This window comes from Microcaecilia unicolor, chromosome 11, assembly GCF_901765095.1.
Source record: "Microcaecilia unicolor chromosome 11, aMicUni1.1, whole genome shotgun sequence".
Taxonomy (NCBI): Eukaryota; Metazoa; Chordata; class Amphibia; order Gymnophiona; family Siphonopidae; genus Microcaecilia; species Microcaecilia unicolor.
This window is the reverse complement of record NC_044041.1, coordinates 26,155,262-26,174,435: the sequence shown is the minus strand read 5'-3', so window position 1 is coordinate 26,174,435 and position 19,174 is coordinate 26,155,262. Positions and strand designations below refer to the sequence as shown.

The 19,174-nt window shown below is 46.7% G+C and overlaps 1 protein-coding gene across 5 annotated transcripts in view; it reads left to right on the top strand.

Annotated features, from left to right (window-relative positions):
• Nucleotides 1-13,750, top strand: part of TCHP (trichoplein keratin filament binding) — a 39,020-nt gene extending 25,270 nt beyond the window's left edge. For all 5 annotated transcript variants that reach the window (XM_030218344.1, XM_030218340.1, XM_030218345.1 and 2 more), the window contains 4 exons: nt 3,993-4,074; nt 7,083-7,268; nt 8,832-8,975; nt 13,260-13,750. In XM_030218344.1, coding sequence (XP_030074204.1) covers nt 3,993-4,074; nt 7,083-7,268; nt 8,832-8,975; nt 13,260-13,292 — 445 coding nt within the window. In that variant the 3' untranslated portion in view covers nt 13,293-13,750. The remainder of the gene's footprint in view (nt 1-3,992; nt 4,075-7,082; nt 7,269-8,831; nt 8,976-13,259) is intronic.
• Nucleotides 13,751-19,174: the final 5,424 nt, after the last annotated feature.

The window sequence follows — 19,174 nt, the reverse complement described above, 5'->3', positions numbered from 1 at the left end:
GTACCTAGGGCAATGGAGGTTCAGGGGTCCTTTTAGAAAGGTGTACTGAAAAATCGCCTGCGGTAGTGCAGGCACAGGTTTTGGGCGCACGTAGAATCATTTTTCAGTGCACCTGTAAAAAAGGACCACGCTTCCATTTTAGATCTGAGACCTTACTGCCAGCCATAGACACAGCGGTAAAGGATTTGGGCGGTAAAGACCTACGTGTGTCAGATGCCACTTGGTGCGCGTCTGCTACACACACCAGAAAATAATTTTCAGACACACGTATCAGACGTGCCCCAAAAATGAAATTACCGCAAGAGCCACGCGGTAGTCGGGCAGTAACTCCATTTTGGCGCGCTGTAAGGTCTCCACCACCGGGAGACTCTTGGAAAAGTCTCCTGCACGGGGAGACTCTTGAGTCCCTTGGCCCTTTAGCTGAGCTGTGTGCTGTAATCCACTGCTAAAGAGCACACGGCAATCCACAAGGTCAGATCATTATACTTTATTGTAATCCCTTTGTGTGAACTGCTCCTCCAAAGGTAGTTCCCACCACAGCATTTCTCAAGAAGCATAGCAGTTCAACAGCATAGTATTAAAAAAGGTTCCAAAATCTCAGCAGTTCATATAAAGCAGTTATGCAAAGCAATTCTTCAAACAAAGTAGCTCAAAAATGGCTCAAACTCCCAGCAGTTCATGTATAACAGGTATGCAAAGTAAATCTCCAAACCCGGTAGCTCCAGAAAGGGTTCAAACCCTCCCCAGCAGTTCATGTCAGCAGTTATGCAAAATAATTCCCCATGCACAGCCGTTCAGAAAGGGTTCAAACTCCCAGCAGTTCATGTATAGAAGTTATGCAAAGTAATTCTCCAAACACGGTAGATCAAAAAGGGTTCAAACCCTCCCCAGCAGTTCATGTAAGCAGTTATGCAAAACAATTCCCCAAACACAGCAGTTCAGAAAGGGTTCAAACTCCTAGCAGTTCATGTATAGCAGTTATGCCCAAAACCACCACGCCTCCTGTCTCCCTTTCAAAAGAAATCAACCTAGGGAGAGTGGCAAGGGCCCCTCTCCAACCAGGCCAGCATTATACACAACGCATGACCCTTCCGTGGTAAACCTGTTCTCTCAGCTCCCCTCGAGGGATAGCCACCTTTTCCCTTCTACCAGGCTCTCCTCCCGAGCAGCCCTCTCCTGTTTCACCTCTTTTCCTTCCAGTTTAGTCAGAGCAGCAATCTCCATCGGCCCCTCCTGCTCTAGTTCTCCCCCTTTTCTTCCCCTTGCCAGTCCATAGGTTCCTCCCCACACCCACTGCTCAGCTGCTGCTTTGTTGGGGTATACCTGGTGGTGCCAGTCTCTCCCCACCCCAATCTACCACTACCTTCTCCTTCCTCACAGCACATTAAAAAAAAAATAGAGCAGAGTTTTTCTCTGCTTGTTGCTGTGAGTGGCCTATACTGGAGGGGGTTGAGCTGTTAATGTGCACAAATCCAGCTTTCCCGTGCAGAGGCACTGACTGCATGTCTCCCTGTAGTGGCTGGTGGGTGAGTATACTTTTAAATGTTTAATTGAAGTCAGTTCCAATTTATTTGCAGTTTGTATCCCTGGTGGCTCTCTACGCACCCCAGCTTGCTCTCTAGTTTTTTTTTTTCTTTAGCAGTATGGGAGCTTGCCGGTATTGGAGTGCGTGGCTTCTTTCCTTTTTGCCTCGGTGCCTCTGGCGGGTGCGTTGCATTTCCGTGCTGCTCTCACTGTCGGGTCTTTACTGGAGCAGCTCACAGCGACCAGTTTGGAGCCCCGCGGTTCCACGAATCATTCAGATTCTCCTCTCTTGTCCATTCCTGGTCATTCTGCTTCTTCTCAGGCAATGCCTCAGCCTTCTTGCATCCCTCCTTGCATCTTCTGTGTGTCTCGGGTGCCGTTTACACCTGATTTTCTGTTGTTTATACATCAGGCATCTTATTAAAGTGCTCTTTTTCTCTCATGCTGATTTGCAGCTTCACAGCCAGTCCCTGCTCTGGTCTCTGAGGGGGGGGGGCTGTCCATGGTGTCTGTCCTAGCTCATCTACCTGAGATGTTGGGGGGGGGGGAGAGATTCCTCAAGATGAAGAAGATGACCCCACGGCTGTCTGTCATACAGAGGAACTGCCCTCCTTTATTACCAAGGCATTGGAGATCTTGCATACCTCTTCTCCTGCCGCACAGACTCCCTCGGTGTCTAATCCCATGATGTCTAGCACTAAGCGTCCTCCAAAGTCCTTTCCAATGCATGAGGCCATGCAAGAGTTAATTACAGCATAGTAATGGCACATCTCTATCCTATTGCGCAGGAAGAATTGGGTAAGCTGAAGTTGGCCAAAGTGTATGCTTTGGTAGCAGCTGTGACGAAGAAGACTACCCTCCCTGTTGAAGGGGGGGGGGGGGATATAGCTCTAAAAGATGTACAAGATAGGAAATTGGAGTCCACTCTCAAACGTTCTTTTGAGGTGGTAGCAATGTCCCTACAGGCTTCTATCTGTAGTGGGTTGGGCCTGTTTGTCTTAGATTCAGAAGATGGTGGACTCCCTTATTGATCCGGATTCTTAGTCACCTCATTTTCAAAACAGAAAAACATCCAAAAAGTGGCACATGGACCTTTTTTTTGTCAAAACACCCAAATCACTATTTTCAAAACCCATTTAAGACAGTTTTCTATGCAGTTCATATACAGTGTGTCCAAATCACAAGGAGGCATATTGGGGATGGGATTTGGGCTTTAACAAAACTTGGATGTTTTTCTGCCAAAATGGAACCAAGCAAAAACATCTGGAGCTAAAAGTTAGACAATTGAAACAGGTTTAGAACAATCACGACTAAGTCACAAAAAGTGCTCTAAATGACCACTGGTGGGATTAAGGCATGATTCCCCAGTGGTCACTGACTCCCCTCCCACCCCTCAAAGATGTGAAAAAAACAGTACATACCAACCTCTGTGACAGCTTCAGATGTTATGGCCATTCCTATCGGAGCAGTAAGCAGATTCCTGGACTAGCCTAGTGGTCGAAGCAGTGTACTGTAGAGAAGGGGGCCCAGGCCAATATCCCATCCTAACTGTTTAGCTTGTGATGGAAAGTGTGAATCGTCCAAAACCCACCAAAAACCTACTGAAACCACCTATATGTGGTTTCAGTAGGTTTTTGGTGGGTTTTGGGGTGCTCACTATACAATATAAGGAGGTAACAGTGAAAGGTTTACCTGGGACCTTGTATGTGAAGTCCACTGCAGTGCCCCTTAGGGTGCTACACTGCTCTTCTTGGGATGTCTGTGTGACCTGTCTACTAAGAATGCTGGCTCCTACATCCCCATGGCTTGTTATTATGCGTGTTTCCCTTGGACTTTCTTTGTGGACCATTAAAATAATTAAATAAATGATAGCACTCAGCACAAAAGCATCTAGCAAATGGCCATTTTCAAAACAAAAAGTTGGATGTTTTTCTGGTGTGAAAATGGCCATGTTTGCTACTGGAGTTTTGGATGTTTTCCATAAAACGTCCAAAATTGGATTTAGATGTCCTATCGAAAATTCCCCTTTACGATTGGACAGGATTCAGCTGATGTCAAAACTTAACTGCTCTAAGAACAGGACAGTTGACTCAATACTATAAAACACGGGAAATATATGACAAATGGAAAGAAGCTACTAAGCTAACATCCTAAGATATCCTAGACATACCAGAGGGAGGGGGGAGTTAAGGGTTAGGGAGGGGATAGGGATTGGGGGGAGTGCTACATGGGGTAAATTTGTGTTAAGTTGAAGTTGTAACGGTTTTTGTACAATGGTTTTATATGCAAGATCTCTGTTGCAGCAATGTAAATGGAGATCCAGTAGTAATACGTGTAATGGAGTTATTTTGTACTGAAATTCGTTAAATAAATATTAAAAAAAAAAAAAATTCCCCTTTATGTATTACAGTTGTACTTGATCATTTGCATTTGAATCACTAGATGTTCTGCTCCTTTTGTATTCAAAGGGAAGAAGCTAAACAAGTGTGGGCCAAACGAGAAGAAGAATGGGAAAGAGAGAGAAGAGCCCGAGACAGACTAATGAAAGAGGTAACCTCTCTCTCTCTCTCTTTGATAGAAATGATGCTTATCTTGTACAAGTATTGCAGGATAGATTGCAAGATGTTGGTGAAGTACGAGGATGATTGACCAGCTTGGAATTAGGTGAAACGTGGAAAATTCCTTAGCATCCCTCCAGACCGGCCGAGGATTGGACTGATGGGTTGTGCTCGCCTTCCAGCAGGTTGGAGACTGAGAAAAATGGAAGGCGAGCACAACCCATCAGTCCAATCCTGGGCCGGTCCGGAGGGATTAAAGGAAAGCAAATTAGCAGGTAAGGTCTAATTTCTACTTCTTACATGACAAAGGGCACAGGGCCTCTTGTACTTAAAGTGTGTTAAGCCCTATTGTGCTCTCAGCTTGCGTTAAAGCATTTTGTGGTAATCTTGCATTTTCCGTGTGCTAAATACACGTTAATGAATTATTAAAATTATTTTTTGTAAAAGGGTGTGCCACGGGTGGGGAATGGGCGTGTCTGCATTAACCGGCTAGCGCATTCTGATTATTGTGCAGTAACCGGTTAATGCAGAACATGGAAGCGCTAACCCCCAGATTCTGTATAGCTCGCCTAGAGATCCGTGCCGAAATCTATGCATTTTCTATTACAACGTGCGTAACTTAATTGTCTTAAGAAGCACTTATTGTGTATCTGGATTTTCAGAAGGTGTTTGACAAAGTACCTCATGAAAGACTCCAGAGGAAATTGGAGAGTCATGGGATAGGAGATAGTGTTCTATTGTGGATAAAAAACTGGTTAAAAGATAGAAAACAGAGAGTAGGATTAAATGGTCAATATTCTCAAAGGCAAAGGGTAGATAGTGGGGTTCCCCAGGGGTCTGAGTTGGGACCGCTGCTTTTTAACACATTTATAAATGACCTAGAGGTGGGAGTAACTAGTGAGGTAATTAAATTTGCTGATGACACAAAGTTGTTAAATTGCAAGAGGATTGTGAAAAATTGCAAGAGGACCTTACGAGACTGGGCGACTGGGCATCCAAATGGCAGATGACGTTTAATGTGAGCAAGTACAAAGTGATGCATGTGGGAAAGAAGAACCCAAGCTATAGTTATGTGATGCAAGATTCCATATTAGGAGTCACCACCCAGGATGATACATTGAAACCCTCTGCTCAGTGTGCAGCGGCGGCTAAGAAAGCAAACAGAATGTTAGGAATTATTAGCAAAGGAATGGAAAACAAAACTGAGTTGCTCCATGGTGTGACCGCACCTTGAATACTGTATGCAGTTCAGGTCACCGTGTCTCAAAAAAAGATATAGTGGAATTAGAAAAGATACAGAGAAGGGCGACAAAAACGATAAAGGGGATGGGACGACTTCCCTATGAGGAAAGGCTAAGTGGCTAGGGCTCTTCAGCTTGGAGAAGAGATGTTTTCAGGGAAGATATGATAGAGGTTTATAAAATACTGAGCGGGCTGGAACAGGTAGATGTGAATCGCTTGTTTACTCTTTCCAAAAATGCTAAGACTAGGGGGCACGCAAAGAAGCTACTGAGTAGTAAATTTAAAACAAATCGGAGAAAATATTTTTTTACTGAACGAGTAATTAAACTCTGGAATTTGTTGCCAGAGAATGTGGTAAAAGAAGTTAGCTTAGCAGAGTTTAAAAAAGGTTTGGATAATTTTCTAAAAGAAATGTCCATAAGCCATTATTTAAGATGAACTTGAGAAAAATCTACTGCTTATTCTAGGATAAGCAGCATAAAATCTTTTTGCTGTTCTGGGATCTTGCCAGGTACTTGTGACCTGGATTGGCCACTGTTGGAAACAGGATGCTAGGCTTGATGAACCTTTGGTCTGTCCCAGTATGGCAATACTTATGTACTTATGCTACTATTTGAGAATCTGAATGGAATCTTGCTAATCTTTGGGGTTCTACATGGAATGTTGCTACTATTTGAGAATCTGAATGGAATGTTGCTACTCTTTGGGGCTCTACATGGAATGTTGCTATTGTTTAGGTTTCTGCCAGGTACTAGTGACCTGGATTGGCCACTGTTGGAAACAGGATGCTGGGCTCGATGGACCTTTGGTCTGTCCCAGTATGGCAATACTTATGTACTTATGCTACTATTTGAGAATCTGAATGGAATCTTGCTAATCTTTGGGGTTCTACATGGAATGTTGCTACTATTTGAGAATCTGAATGGAATGTTGCTACTCTTTGGGGCTCTACATGGAATGTTGCTATTGTTTAGGTTTCTGCCAGGTACTTGTGACCTGGATTGGCCACTGTTGGAAACAGGATGCTGGGCTTGATGGACCTTTGGTCTGTCCCAGTATGGCAATACTTATGTACTTAGAATCAGAAAAATACCTACTGTGTTTAAATATATAAGAGACCTTCAAGTCTGAAGACTGAAGTGGTGTACATTCAGGTACAGTAAGTATTTTTCAGGTCCTGGAGGGATCACATTTACAAAAAAAAAAAGAGTTTAGTGGGGTTTGAACCAGTGTCCTTAGTTTAAAGTCCACTGTACTAACCACTAGGTTGCTACTCTGATCTGCAGGGATATCTTTGTGGCCATATTTTTGAAAATGATGCCGGACAGACATCCATGCCCCTGGTTTTTGTTGTTGAAAATTTGGACGTTTCACTTTGGAAAATGGCTGTTCATTTTGGAAGTTTTCAGTGCAAAAACCTCCATCTCACAGCCATAATCAAACAGGAAATCTAGACGTTTTCCCAGTTTGATTATGACCGTGAGATGTCCATTTTGGGGGAGCATTAAGAGCAGGACAGCGTTTGGACTTAGACGGGGTTTTTTTTGAAAATGCCCCTCATTATGTTTCTTCAATGCATGGCATGAAAACAATACATAGTAATAGAAAGAATAGCAGTACCTTCTGAAGCATAGTAAAACGGTGTTACTGCATGAGTTTTTGAAAGTGCAGAATTCCTGTTTGGTAGGTGACATCTGTCCTGTTAAGAGTTTGTGCGCTCTTTGTAAATGTAACACATCTTACTTTATATTTGAGTAGGTGCTTACGGGCCGACAGTTGCAGATTCAGGAGAAGATTGAATTAAACCAGCATGCTCAGAAACGGTCTCTGAAACAGCGGGAACAGCTGATTAAAAATCTTGAAGAAGAAAAACTACTGACAGCTCGAGAGAGAGCGGAACAGGAAGAACTGAAAACTGCTCGTAAACAGGAGCTGGAAACACAAGTACGGTTTTAAAGAATCTCAGTGCAACAAACCTTTTGATTTAAAAATGCTTAAGATACAGTTCTTTAAGACAGCTAATAAGAATGTAGTTCCACTCTTTAGATAAAAATGATTAGCGTCTGTGTTCAACATACCCATCTCATTATTATTATTAGCATTTGTATAGCGCTACCAGACGCACGCAGCGCTGAACACCTGATACAAAGAGAAAGTCCCTGCTCAAAAGAGCTTACAATCTAAATAATACAGACAGACAAGACAGTTACGGGTGAGGGAAGTAATGAGTGAGAAGGAAGGAAGGGACGAGGGGAGGGCAATTGAGTAGAGGCTAGGAGCTAAAAAGCTGCAGTGAAAAGGTGGGTTTTCAGCATAGATTTGAAAACAGGTAGAGATGGAGCTAGACGTATAGGTCCAGGAAGTCTCATGTGCTTGGTTATTGGAATTCTTCTCTCTTAACCAGGTTTGGATCAGGTGACTATGCTGGATATGTGGCTAGTATCTAATTGCACCATTTCATCAAGAACAGTTTTACTGGTCCTCATGTTCCATAAGGCAGACTTAGCATTCACACCATGGGATCTATTCTGATCTGAAATGCTAGCAAAGCTGGTTGCTTGGATTTGAGCTCTCTATTACTCCACAAACACAGCGGCACCAAAGCAGACACTGTGAAGTCCAAAAGAGTCTTTATTCAAACATCCCGACGTGGCCACGTTTCGCCAAGTAGGCTGCATCAGGGGTAAACATAAATAACTAACCAGGGTCACACAAGATTTCCCCTGGCAGAGAAACTGAGCATCCAAGATGACTTTAATGCAGCTCATTATCCAGAGAGGACAGAGCAACAGCTTTGCATGTCTGTTTGAATAAAGACTGTTTTGGACTTCACAGTGTCTGCTTTGGTGTTGCTCTGTTCTGTTGCTGCAGGATACTTAGGGGCCCTTTTACTAAGTTGCGTAAGCTTCTACTTGCGCCCCAAAATGGAGTTACTGACCGGCTACCACGTGGCTCTTGCGGTAATTTCATTTTTGGCGCGCGTCCAAAAAATAATTTTTATCTTCGGACGTGCGTATTGGGCGTGCGCCAATTGGCATTTGACGCGCGTAGGTCATTACCGCGTGAGACTTTACCGCTAGGTCAATGGCTGGCGGTAAGGTCTCAGACCCAAAATGGACACGCGGCAATTTTCATTTTCAGCAAAAATTTTTAAAAAGGCATTTTTTTTGCAGGTGCGCTGAAAAATGATTCTGCGCGCACCCAAAACATGCGTCTGCACTACCGCAGGCCATTTTTCAGCCCACCTTAGTAAAAGGACCACTTAGTGCCTCTTTTTTGGTCTACTTTACTCCACAAATAAGGCATCTCTGTCTGCAAGTGAATTATGAGGGTGGCCTCTCCAGAAGGTTGCCAACTTCTTCAAGTACATGCTTTGAAAAGTACTATGGCTGTTTTAAAGTGTTTATTTGATTAAGCTAAAAATCAGCTGTTTTGGGAAGAATAAAGCACCACTGAACACTTAAGACGTCATATGGAAAATGCCCCTCTTGGTGTTTTAAATCTCAGATAGCTGAGCAGCACCTCAAAGAGCAAGAAGAACTCCTTTGGCAGAAAGAGGAAGCAAGAGAGAAAAAACTGGCAGATGAGCAGTATGAAGACTTCTTAAAACAGGAGGCAGAGCTGATGAGCCAGCGAGGTTACCAGGAGAAGGTACGGTATTTTAATTAGCAGGATAACTTTAACCAAACTTCTTTCCAGACAGTGGGAATTGACCTCCCATATTGCTATACCTCAGGGGTGTTATGTATTTTTTTATTTTTGTTACATTTGTACCCTGCGCTTTCCCACTCATGGCAGGCTCAATGCGGCTTACATGGGGCAATGGAGGGGTTAAGTGACTTGCCCAGAGTCACAAGGAGCTGCCTATGCCTGAAATGGGAATTGAACTCAGTTCCTCAGGACCAGAGTCCACCACCCTAACCACTAGGCCACTCCTCCACTGTTGCTACTATTTGAGATTCTACATAGAATGTTGCTATTCCACCAATGTGGCCACGCAGGCTTCTGCTTCTGTGAGTCTGACGTCCTGCACGTACGTGCAGGACGTCAGATTCACAGAAACAGAAGCCTGTGCAGCTTTCTACATGGAATGTTGCTAGTGGAATAGCAACGTTCCATGTAGAATCTCCAATAGTATCTATTTTATTTTTGTTACATTTGTACCCCACGCTTTCCCACTCCTGGCAGGCTCAATGCGGCTTACATGGGGCAATGGAGGGTTAAGTGACTTGCCCAGAGTCACAAGGAGCTGCCTGTGCCTGAAGTGGGAATCGAACTCAGTTCCTCAGGACCAAAGTCCACCACCCTAACCACTAGGCCACTCCTAGTGGGGAGGGGGGTGATATTTCAAGATAACACCTGTCTTATTTTTGTCTGCTATGTGCACTCTTTAGCTAGATTAGCTTTCCTTATTGCTTGAAAAAGAAAGCAGAGGGTAATCTCTGACCACATCCTTTTTGGGGGCTTAAAATTCAGGTATCAAGTATGACGTATACTGTGTTTGCTAAGAATGTTGAAACCCTAGTTAGCTTTTATAGATAGATGTGGCTGTTTTTTCCTTGAACTTGTGAGGTACATATTAATGCTTCAATCAAACAGGCCACCAGCGCAATTAACACTTTACAGCTTTTTCCAGAACATGTATTTATATTTTTTTAGCCTCAGTTCTGTCATAGGCTTACAAGGTCGTGTGTATCTGCGCCCCCCCCTCCCCCAATTAATTAGAGTCAGCTAGGGCTGGTCATGTGAAAGTTTGGGGACATCTGTCTGCCTTCTCAAGTTTACATGATGGGATAATGCTGGCCAGTAAAGCTATATACTCAGGGCTTTTTTTGAGGGGGTACTGAGTACCGGCACCTTTTCCACTGTCTACTAAAATTGACCCATGGTCCCCAAGTTTTAATGAAAGAGCTCAGAATCTACACACCAATTCTGCCTTGTCATAGATTCTATGACTGGTTGCAGGGGGCCTGACTATTGTGGAGTGGGCCCCTCAGTGATCACCCCACCCCTGAAGGGTGGCCTAGCATTTGAGTACCAGCACTTTTTTTGCTTAAAAAAAACCGCACTGTATGTACTGTACCTTGAATGATGTGTAATGAGAAACCTCGATGCCAATGTTAGCACTGAAAGGGAGAAGACCGAGGCAAGGCTTCTTAGAACATTGCACTCTCACATTCTGCTAAACTTGTGCTACAAGTAATATCACAACAGAGAGATCTGGGGGAATCTTAGTTTAATCTTAAAATCTTGAAAATAGCTTTTTATTCCTCAAACTTTTATTTTTATTTCAACCATTACAATTCAACTGTTCTCTCATTATCCATTGTTAACACTTATCCATTATTGAGCTACAGCACAACTATGCAAAACTTGTCATTTATAGCTCCGACATACTGGGTAGAAGGCAGTGCTCCTTAATCTAGAAGCACAACATAAGAATAGCCATACTAGGTCAGACCAATGGTCCATCTAGCCTAGTATCCTGCTTCCAACAGTGGCCAATCTCTTTAGCCTTTCCTCATATGAGAGGAGTTTCATTCCCTTTATCATTTTGGTCGCTATTCTTTTAACCTTTTCTAATTCCACTATATCTTTTTTTAAGATATGGCGACCAGAACTACACGCAATACTCAAGGTGTGGTCGCATCATGGAGCAATACTGTGACATTATAATATTCTTGGTCTTATTTACTATCCCTTTCCTAATATTCCTAACATTCTATTTGCTTCTTTGGCTGCTGCCGCACACTGAGCAGAAAATTTAAGTGTATTGTCTACAATGACACCTTGATCTTTTTCTTGGGTGCTGACTCCTAAGTTGGACCCTAGCAAAAGGGAACTATGATTTGGGTTATTCTTCAACAACAACAGAAGTGCCTTCAGCACTGGAACAAGCAAGAGTTCTTTATTGAATGGATCCGACACGGTCAGTGTTTTGGCGTATCTAAGTTTACTACAGCATACAGACAAACTGTGCTTTTTCAGCCTTCAATATTGTTGTTGTTACAACATCATTCTTAGTGAGTGAAAGTTTTTTAAACACCGGACTGTGATCATGTTTTATCAAGGGTTCTTATCAGTACTGACCTCTGACGCAGGCGTAGACATTACCTCCTATCCCATGAATTTTTAATTTTCTCAGGAGTCTCATGAGGAACTTTGTCAAAAGTTTTCTGAAAATCTAGATCCACTACATCAACCGGTTCACTTTTATTGAATGTTTATTCACACCTTCAAAGAATTGGTTGAGGCAAGCCTTTCCTTGGCTGAATCCATGCTGACTCTGTCCTGTTAACCATACTTGTCTATGTGTTCTGTAATTTTATTCTTTATCATAGTTTTCATTGTTTTGCCTGGCACTGAAGTTAGGCTTACCTGTCTGTAATTTCCTGGATCACCCCTGGAACCCTTTTTAAAATTCAGTGTCACATTGGCCACCTTCCAATCTTCAAGTACTATGGATGATTTTAATGACAGGTTACAGATCACTAACACAGATCAGCAATTTCATGTTTGGGTTCTTTCAGTACCCTACGGTGCATACCATCCAGTCCAGGTGATTTACTACTCTTTAATTTGTCCTGACCTCTTCTCTCTTATCCATAATGTAAGAGAGTACATGGAAGATAGTAATGTAAACTTTAGTCACCTTTTCCCAGAGATGGTTACATATGTTGTAAAACAAAATCCCGGAGCAGGGCCCAGAGACAAAGATTTCGGCTGCAACACAGCAATTATTTTCTCCATCTCATAGATCTTCCATGCGTTTCTGAACCAGTCTTTCCAGCTAATAGGGTTCTCGCTCTTCATTTCGATACCACAGACATTAGTGATTGGCCAACCAACTTCACTGTTTTTGTCGCATATCTCAGCATCATAAACACATACAGTGATCATCCAGGAAGAGAGTACCCACTGTTCCCCTAATCATGTCAGGCACCATCTTCCAAAATATTCTTATTTTCAAATCAGTCCCACCATATATCTTTGTGAGTCCCTCTATAAGTACAGCCTCGCCAACATCTGTTGGACATTTATTTATTTTATTTATTTGTGGCATTTATACCCCGCTGCCTTCTCCTTGTTGTCTCGATCCCAAGAGCGATTCACCTCTCCTTTCCTTCCTTTTACTTTCTTTTCTCTCCGCCCCTCCCCTCCCTTTCCCCGCCTTAACCCTTTGTCTGCTTAATTCCCCCTCTATCTTTCCGGTACCCTCCTCTCCCCTCCCCCCTCCCTCCCTATCGTCGCAGGCCATTGGCCCGGTTGTGCCCAGCCTCCCTTTAGGGGGTGTGGCTGGGTTCTTTCCCGCTCAATAGCAGGTTCAGTGCGGCTTACAAAGTATGGTACAAAGTATCACGGAGATAATACAGGTATGGAAACAATGTATCACAGAGATGACATAATTACATAGAGTAGGACAATAATAAGAGATGTGGGGAAGGGATTGGAGTGTGGGTAATACTAGTGGTGTGGAATTATGTTTGAGAATTAGGACTGGTCATTTGGGTAGGCTTGTTTGAAGAGGTAAGTCTTCAGCAGTTTTCGTAAGGGTAGGTGTTCAGTGGTTTTTCGGATGTGTCGAGGTATGGTGTTCCATACCTAAATCGGGGTTATAAAATTCTATATTGTGTATCCCAGTAGTTCCCAAACCTGGTCCTGGAGGCATCCCAGCTAGTCAAGGTTTTCATGATATCCACAATGAATATTCATAAGAGATTTGCATACCAAGGAGGCAGTGCATGCAGATCTGTCTCATGAATATTCATTGTGACTAGCTGGGGTGCCTCCAGGACCAGGTTTGGGAACCACTGGTGTATCCAAATGACTTAATCATATGGAAAATTTTCTAGTAATTTGCCAAATTTGCTCTCATTGTTCATCCATTAAAGCCATCTCCTAGTCAGATCTGACCTGTTTTGTTTTCTTTCCTAGGTTTATGGGCGGCCAAGAACAGCCTGGAGTTGAAGCAAAGCATTCTGAGGCAATAGCTCCTAGTCATTGAACCAGATCACACTTTTAAAGAATTGTTTCTACTGAGTCAAAACCAAGAAAAGTGACAAGAAGCAATTGTTTCAATAGGAAACTGAAAGAATTTCAGTATAATGAAATGTACAGAGTTTTGGAACTGCATTTCTGCTGGTTATTTGCTGTCCAACAGTTTTTCTGCTTTATCTTCTTCTGGTGGTCCAAACGTAAAAACAGGAGAAAATGAAGATTCGAAAACCCTCCAAATAGGTTTAAACATTTGTAGCAATAAATAATTGTTAGAAACTTCTTATTTCAAAATAAAGTGGCTCATCTTTGAACAGTGAAGTCACATATTTAAGGGACATTTTATGTCTGAAATTTTTTACTTGCAAGAAACAAATGGATGATGTGAGATCACGTTGCAGCATGTGCTTCACAATCTGCCATCCATCTTACGATAAAGCGAATGCTACATACCTGTAGAAGGTATTCTCCGAGGACAGCAGGCTGATTGTTCTCACTGATGGGTGACGTCCACGGCAGCCCCTCCAATCGGAAACTTCTCTAGCAAAGTCCTTTGCTAGTCCTCGCGCGCCCGCGCGCACCGCGCATGCGCGGCCGTCTTCCCGCCCGAAACCGGCTCGAGCCGGCCAGTCCAGTATGTAGCAAGACAATACACTTCAAGGGAAGACACAACTCCAAAGGGGAGGCGGGCGGGTTTGTGAGAACAATCAGCCTGCTGTCCTCGGAGAATACCTTCTACAGGTATGTAGCATTCGCTTTCTCCGAGGACAAGCAGGCTGCTTGTTCTCACTGATGGGGTATCCCTAGCCCCCAGGCTCACTCAAAACAACAACCATGGTCAATTGGACCTCGCAACGGCGAGGACATAACTGAGATTGACCTAAAAATTTACCAACTAACTGAGAGTGCAGCCTGGAACAGAACAAACAGGGCCCTCGGGGGGTGGAGTTGGATCCTAAAGCCCAAACAGGTTCTGAAGAACTGACTGCCCGAACCGACTGTCGCGTCGGGTATCCTGCTGCAGGCAGTAATGAGATGTGAATGTGTGGACAGATGACCACGTCGCAGCTTTGCAAATTTCTTCAATGGAGGCTGACTTCAAGTGGGCTACCGACGCAGCCATGGCTCTGACATTATGAGCCGTGACATGACCCTCAAGAGCCAGCCCCGCCTGGGCGTAAGTGAAGGAAATGCAATCTGCTAGCCAATTGGATATGGTGCGTTTCCCTACAGCCACTCCCCTCCTATTGGGATCAAAAGAAACAAACAATTGGGCGGACTGTCTGTGGGGCCGTGTCCGCTCCAGGTAGAAGGCCAATGCTCTCTTGCAGTCCAATGTGTGCAGCTGACGTTCAGCAGGGCAGGAATGAGGACGGGGAAAGAATGTTGGCAAGACAATTGACTGGTTCAGATGGAACTCCGACACGACCTTTGGCAAGAACTTAGGGTGAGTGCGGAGGACTACTCTGTTATGATGAAATTTGGTGTAAGGGGCCTGGGCTACCAGGGCCTGAAGCTCACTGACTCTACGAGCTGAAGTAACTGCCACCAAGAAAATGACCTTCCAGGTCAAGTACTTCAGATGGCAGGAATTCAGTGGCTCAAAGGAGGTTTCATCAGCTGGGTGAGAACGACATTGAGATCCCATGACACTGTAGGAGGCTTGACAGGGGGCTTTGACAAAAGCAAACCTCTCATGAAGCGAACAACTAAAGGCTGTCCTGAGATCGGCTTACCTTCCACATGGTAATGGTATGCACTGATTGCGCTAAGGTGAACTCTTACAGAGTTGGTCTTGAGACCAGACTCAGACAAGTGCAGAAGGTATTCAAGCAGGGTCTGTGTAGGACAAGAGCGAGGAGCTAGGGCCTTGCTGTCACACCAGACGGCAAACCTCCTCCATAGAAAGAAGTAACTCCTCTTGATGGAATCTTTTCTGGAAGCAAGCAAGACGCGGGAGACACCCTCTGACAGACCCAAAGAGGCAAAGTCTATGCTCTCAACATCCAGGCCGTGAGAGCCAGGGACCGGAGGCTGGGATGCAGAAGAGCCCCTTCGTCCTGCGTGATGAGGGTCGGAAAACACTCCAATCTCCACGGTTCTTTGGAGGATAACTCCAGAAGAAGGGGGAACCAGATCTGACGCGGCCAAAAAGGAGCAATCAGAATCATGGTGCCTCGGTCTTGCTTGAGTTTCAACAAAGTCTTCCCCACCAGAGGGATGGGAGGATAAGCATACAGCAGGCCCTCCCCCCAATCCAGGAGGAAGGCATCCGATGCCAGTCTGCCGGGGGCCTGAAGCCTGGAACAGAACTGAGGGACTTTGTGGTTTGCTCGAGATGCGAAGAGATCCACCAAGGGGGTGCCCCACGCTTGGAAGATCTGGCGCACCACTCGGGAATTGAGCGACCACTCGTGAGGTTGCATAATCCTGCTCAGTCTGTCGGCCAGACTGTTGTTTACGCCTGCCAGATATGTGGCTTGGAGCACCATGCACTGACGGTGAGCCCAGAGCCACATGCTGACGGCTTCCTGACACAGGGGGCGAGATCCGGTGCCCCCCTGCTTGTTGACATAGTACATGGCAACCTGGTTGTCTGTCTGAATTTGGATAATTTGGTGGGACAGCCGATCTCTGAAAGCCTTCAGAGCGTTCCAGATCGCTCGCAACTCCAGAAGATTGATCTGTAGATCGCGTTCCTGGAGGGACCAGCTTCTTTGGGTGTGGAGCCCATCGACATGAGCTCCCCATCCCAGGAGAGACGCATCCGTGGTCAGCACTTTTTGTGGCTGAGGAATTTGGAAAGGACGTCCCAGAGTCAAATTGGACCAAATCGTCCACCAATACAGGGATTCGAGAAAACTCGTGGACAGGTGGATCACGTCTTCTAGATCCCCAGCAGCCTGAAACCACTGGGAAGCTAGGGTCCATTGAGCAGATCTCATGTGAAGGCGGGCCATGGGAGTCACATGAACTGTGGAGGCCATGTGGCCCAGCAATCTCAACATCTGCAGAGCTGTGATCTGCTGGGACGCTCGCACCCGCGAGACGAGGGACAACAAGTTGTTGGCTCTCGCCTCTGGGAGATAGGCGCGAGCCGTCCGAGAATCCAGCAGAGCTCCTATGAATTCGAGTCTCTGTGCTGGGAGAAGATGGGACTTTGGGTAATTTATCACAAACCCCAGTAGCTCCAGGAGGCGAATAGTCATCTGCATGGACTGCAGGGCTCCTGCCTCGGACGTGTTCTTCACCAGCCAATCGTCGAGATATGGGAACACGTGCACCCCCAGCCTGCGAAGTGCTGCTGCTACTACAGCCAAGCACTTTGTGAACACCCTGGGCGCAGAGGCGAGCCCAAAGGGTAGCACACAGTACTGGAAGTGACGGGTGCCCAGCTGAAATCGCAGATACTGTCTGTGAGCTGGCAGTATCGGGATGTGTGTGTAGGCATCCTTCAAGTCCAGAGAGCATAGCCAATCGTTTTCCTGAATCATGGGAAGTAGGGTGCCCAGGGAAAGCATCCTGAACTTTTCTTTGACCAGATATTTGTTCAGGGCCCTTAGGTCTAGGATGGGACGCATCCCCCCTGTTTTCTTTTCCACAAGGAAGTACCTGGAATAGAATCCCAGCCCTTCTTGCCCGGATGGCACGGGCTCGACCGCATTGGCGCTGAGAAGGGCGGAGAGTTCCTCTGCAAGTACCTGCTTGTGCTGGAAGCTGTAAGACTGAGCTCCCGGTGGACAATTTGGAGGTTTTGATGCCAAATTGAGGGTGTATCCTTGCCGGACTATTTGGAGAACCCACTGATCGGAGGTTATTAGAGGCCACCTTTGGTGAAAAGCTTTCAACCTCCCCCCGACTGGTAGGTCGCCTGGCACTGACACTTGGATGTCGGCTATGCTCTGCTGGAGCCAGTCAAAAGCTCGCCCCTTGCTTTTGCTGGGGAGCCGAGGGGCCTGGCTGAGGCGCACGCTGCTGACGAGAGCGAGCGCGCTGGGGCTTAGCCTGGGCCGCAGGCTGTCGAGAAGGAGGATTGTACCTACGCTTACCAGAAGAGTAGGGAACAGTCTTCCTTCCCCCGAAAAATCTTCTACCTGTAGAGGTAGATGCTGAAGGCTGCCGGCGGGAGAACTTGTCGAATGCGGTGTCCCGCTGGTGGAGAGACTCTACCACCTGTTCGACTTTCTCTCCAAAAATGTTGTCCGCACGGCAAGGCGAGTCCGCAATCCGCTGCTGGAGTCTATTCTCCAGGTCGGCGGCACGCAGCCATGAGAGCCTGCGCATCACCACACCTTGAGCAGCGGCCCTGGACGCAACATCAAAGGTGTCATACACCCCTCTGGCCAGGAATTTTCTGCACGCCTTCAGCTGCCTGACCACCTCCTGAAAAGGCTTGGCCTGCTCGGGGGGGAGAGCATCAACCAAGCCCGCCAACTGCCGCACATTGTTCCGCATGTGTATGCTCGTGTAGAGCTGGTAAGACTGGATTTTGGCCACGAGCATAGAGGAATGGTAGGCCTTCCTCCCAAAGGAGTCTAAGGTTCTAGAGTCCTTGCCCGGGGGCGCCGAAGCATGCTCCCTAGAACTCTTAGCCTTCTTTAGGGCCAGATCCACAACTCCAGAATCATGAGGCAACTGGGTGCGCATCAGATCTGGGTCCCCATGGATCCGGTACTGGGACTCGATCTTCTTGGGGATGTGGGGATTAGTTAGAGGTTTTGTCCAGTTCGCAAGCAATGTCTTTTTTAGGACATGGTGCAAGGGAACAGTGGACGCTTCCTTAGGTGGAGAAGGATAGTCCAGGAGCTCAAACATTTCAGCCCTGGGCTCGTCCTCCACAACCACCGGGAAGGGGATGGCCGTAGACATCTCCCGGACAAAGGAAGCGAAAGACAGACTCTCAGGAGGAGAAAGCTGTCTTTCAGGAGAGGGAGTGGGATCAGAAGGAAGACCCTCAGACTCCTCGTCAGAGAAATATCTGGGGTCTTCTTCTTCCTCCCACGAGGCCTCACCCTCGGTGTCAGACACAAGTTCACGAACCTGTGTCTGCAACCTCGCCCGGCTCGACTCAGTGGAGCCACGTCCACGATGGGGGCGTCGAGAGGTAGACTCCCTGGCCCGCATCGGCGAAGCTCCCTCCGCCGACGTAGTCGGGGAGCCCTCCTGGGAGGTGGCCGCAGTCGGTACCGCACCCCGGGCGATGGGCCAGCCGGCGCCACGCTCGACGGTACCGGAGGCGCAAGCACCGCCGGTACCGGAGGGGTAGGGCGCAACAGCTCTCCCAGAATCTCTGGGAGAACGGCCCGGAGGCTCTCGTTCAGAGCGGCTGCAGAGAAAGGCAAAGAGGTCGATGCAGGCGTCGACGTCAGAACCTGTTCCGGGCGAGGAGGCTGTTCCGGGCTGTCCAGAGTGGAGCGCATCGACAGCTCTTGAACAGAGGGTGAGCGGTCCTCTCGGTGCCGATGCCTGCTGGGTGCCGACTCCCTCGGCGACCCAGAGCTCTCGGTGCCGACGCGGGGAGGCGACCGGTGTCGATGCTTCTTCGATTTCTTCCGAAGCATGTCACCGGAGCTCCCCGGCACCGACGAGGAGGACGTAGAATCCAGCCGTCGCTTCCTCGGGGCCGAGGCCGAAGGAGGTCGGTCTCGGGGGGGCTGTACCGCAGGAGCCCTCAGGGTAGGAGGAGACCCACCCGAAGGCTCACCGCCACCAGCAGGGGAATGGACAGCCCTCACCTGCACTCCTGACGATGCACCACCGTCCGACGACATCAGCAGACGAGGTCCCGGTACCACCGACGTCGATGCAGCTATCCGATGTCTCGGCGCCGATGCAGAGGCCCGATGCCTCGATGC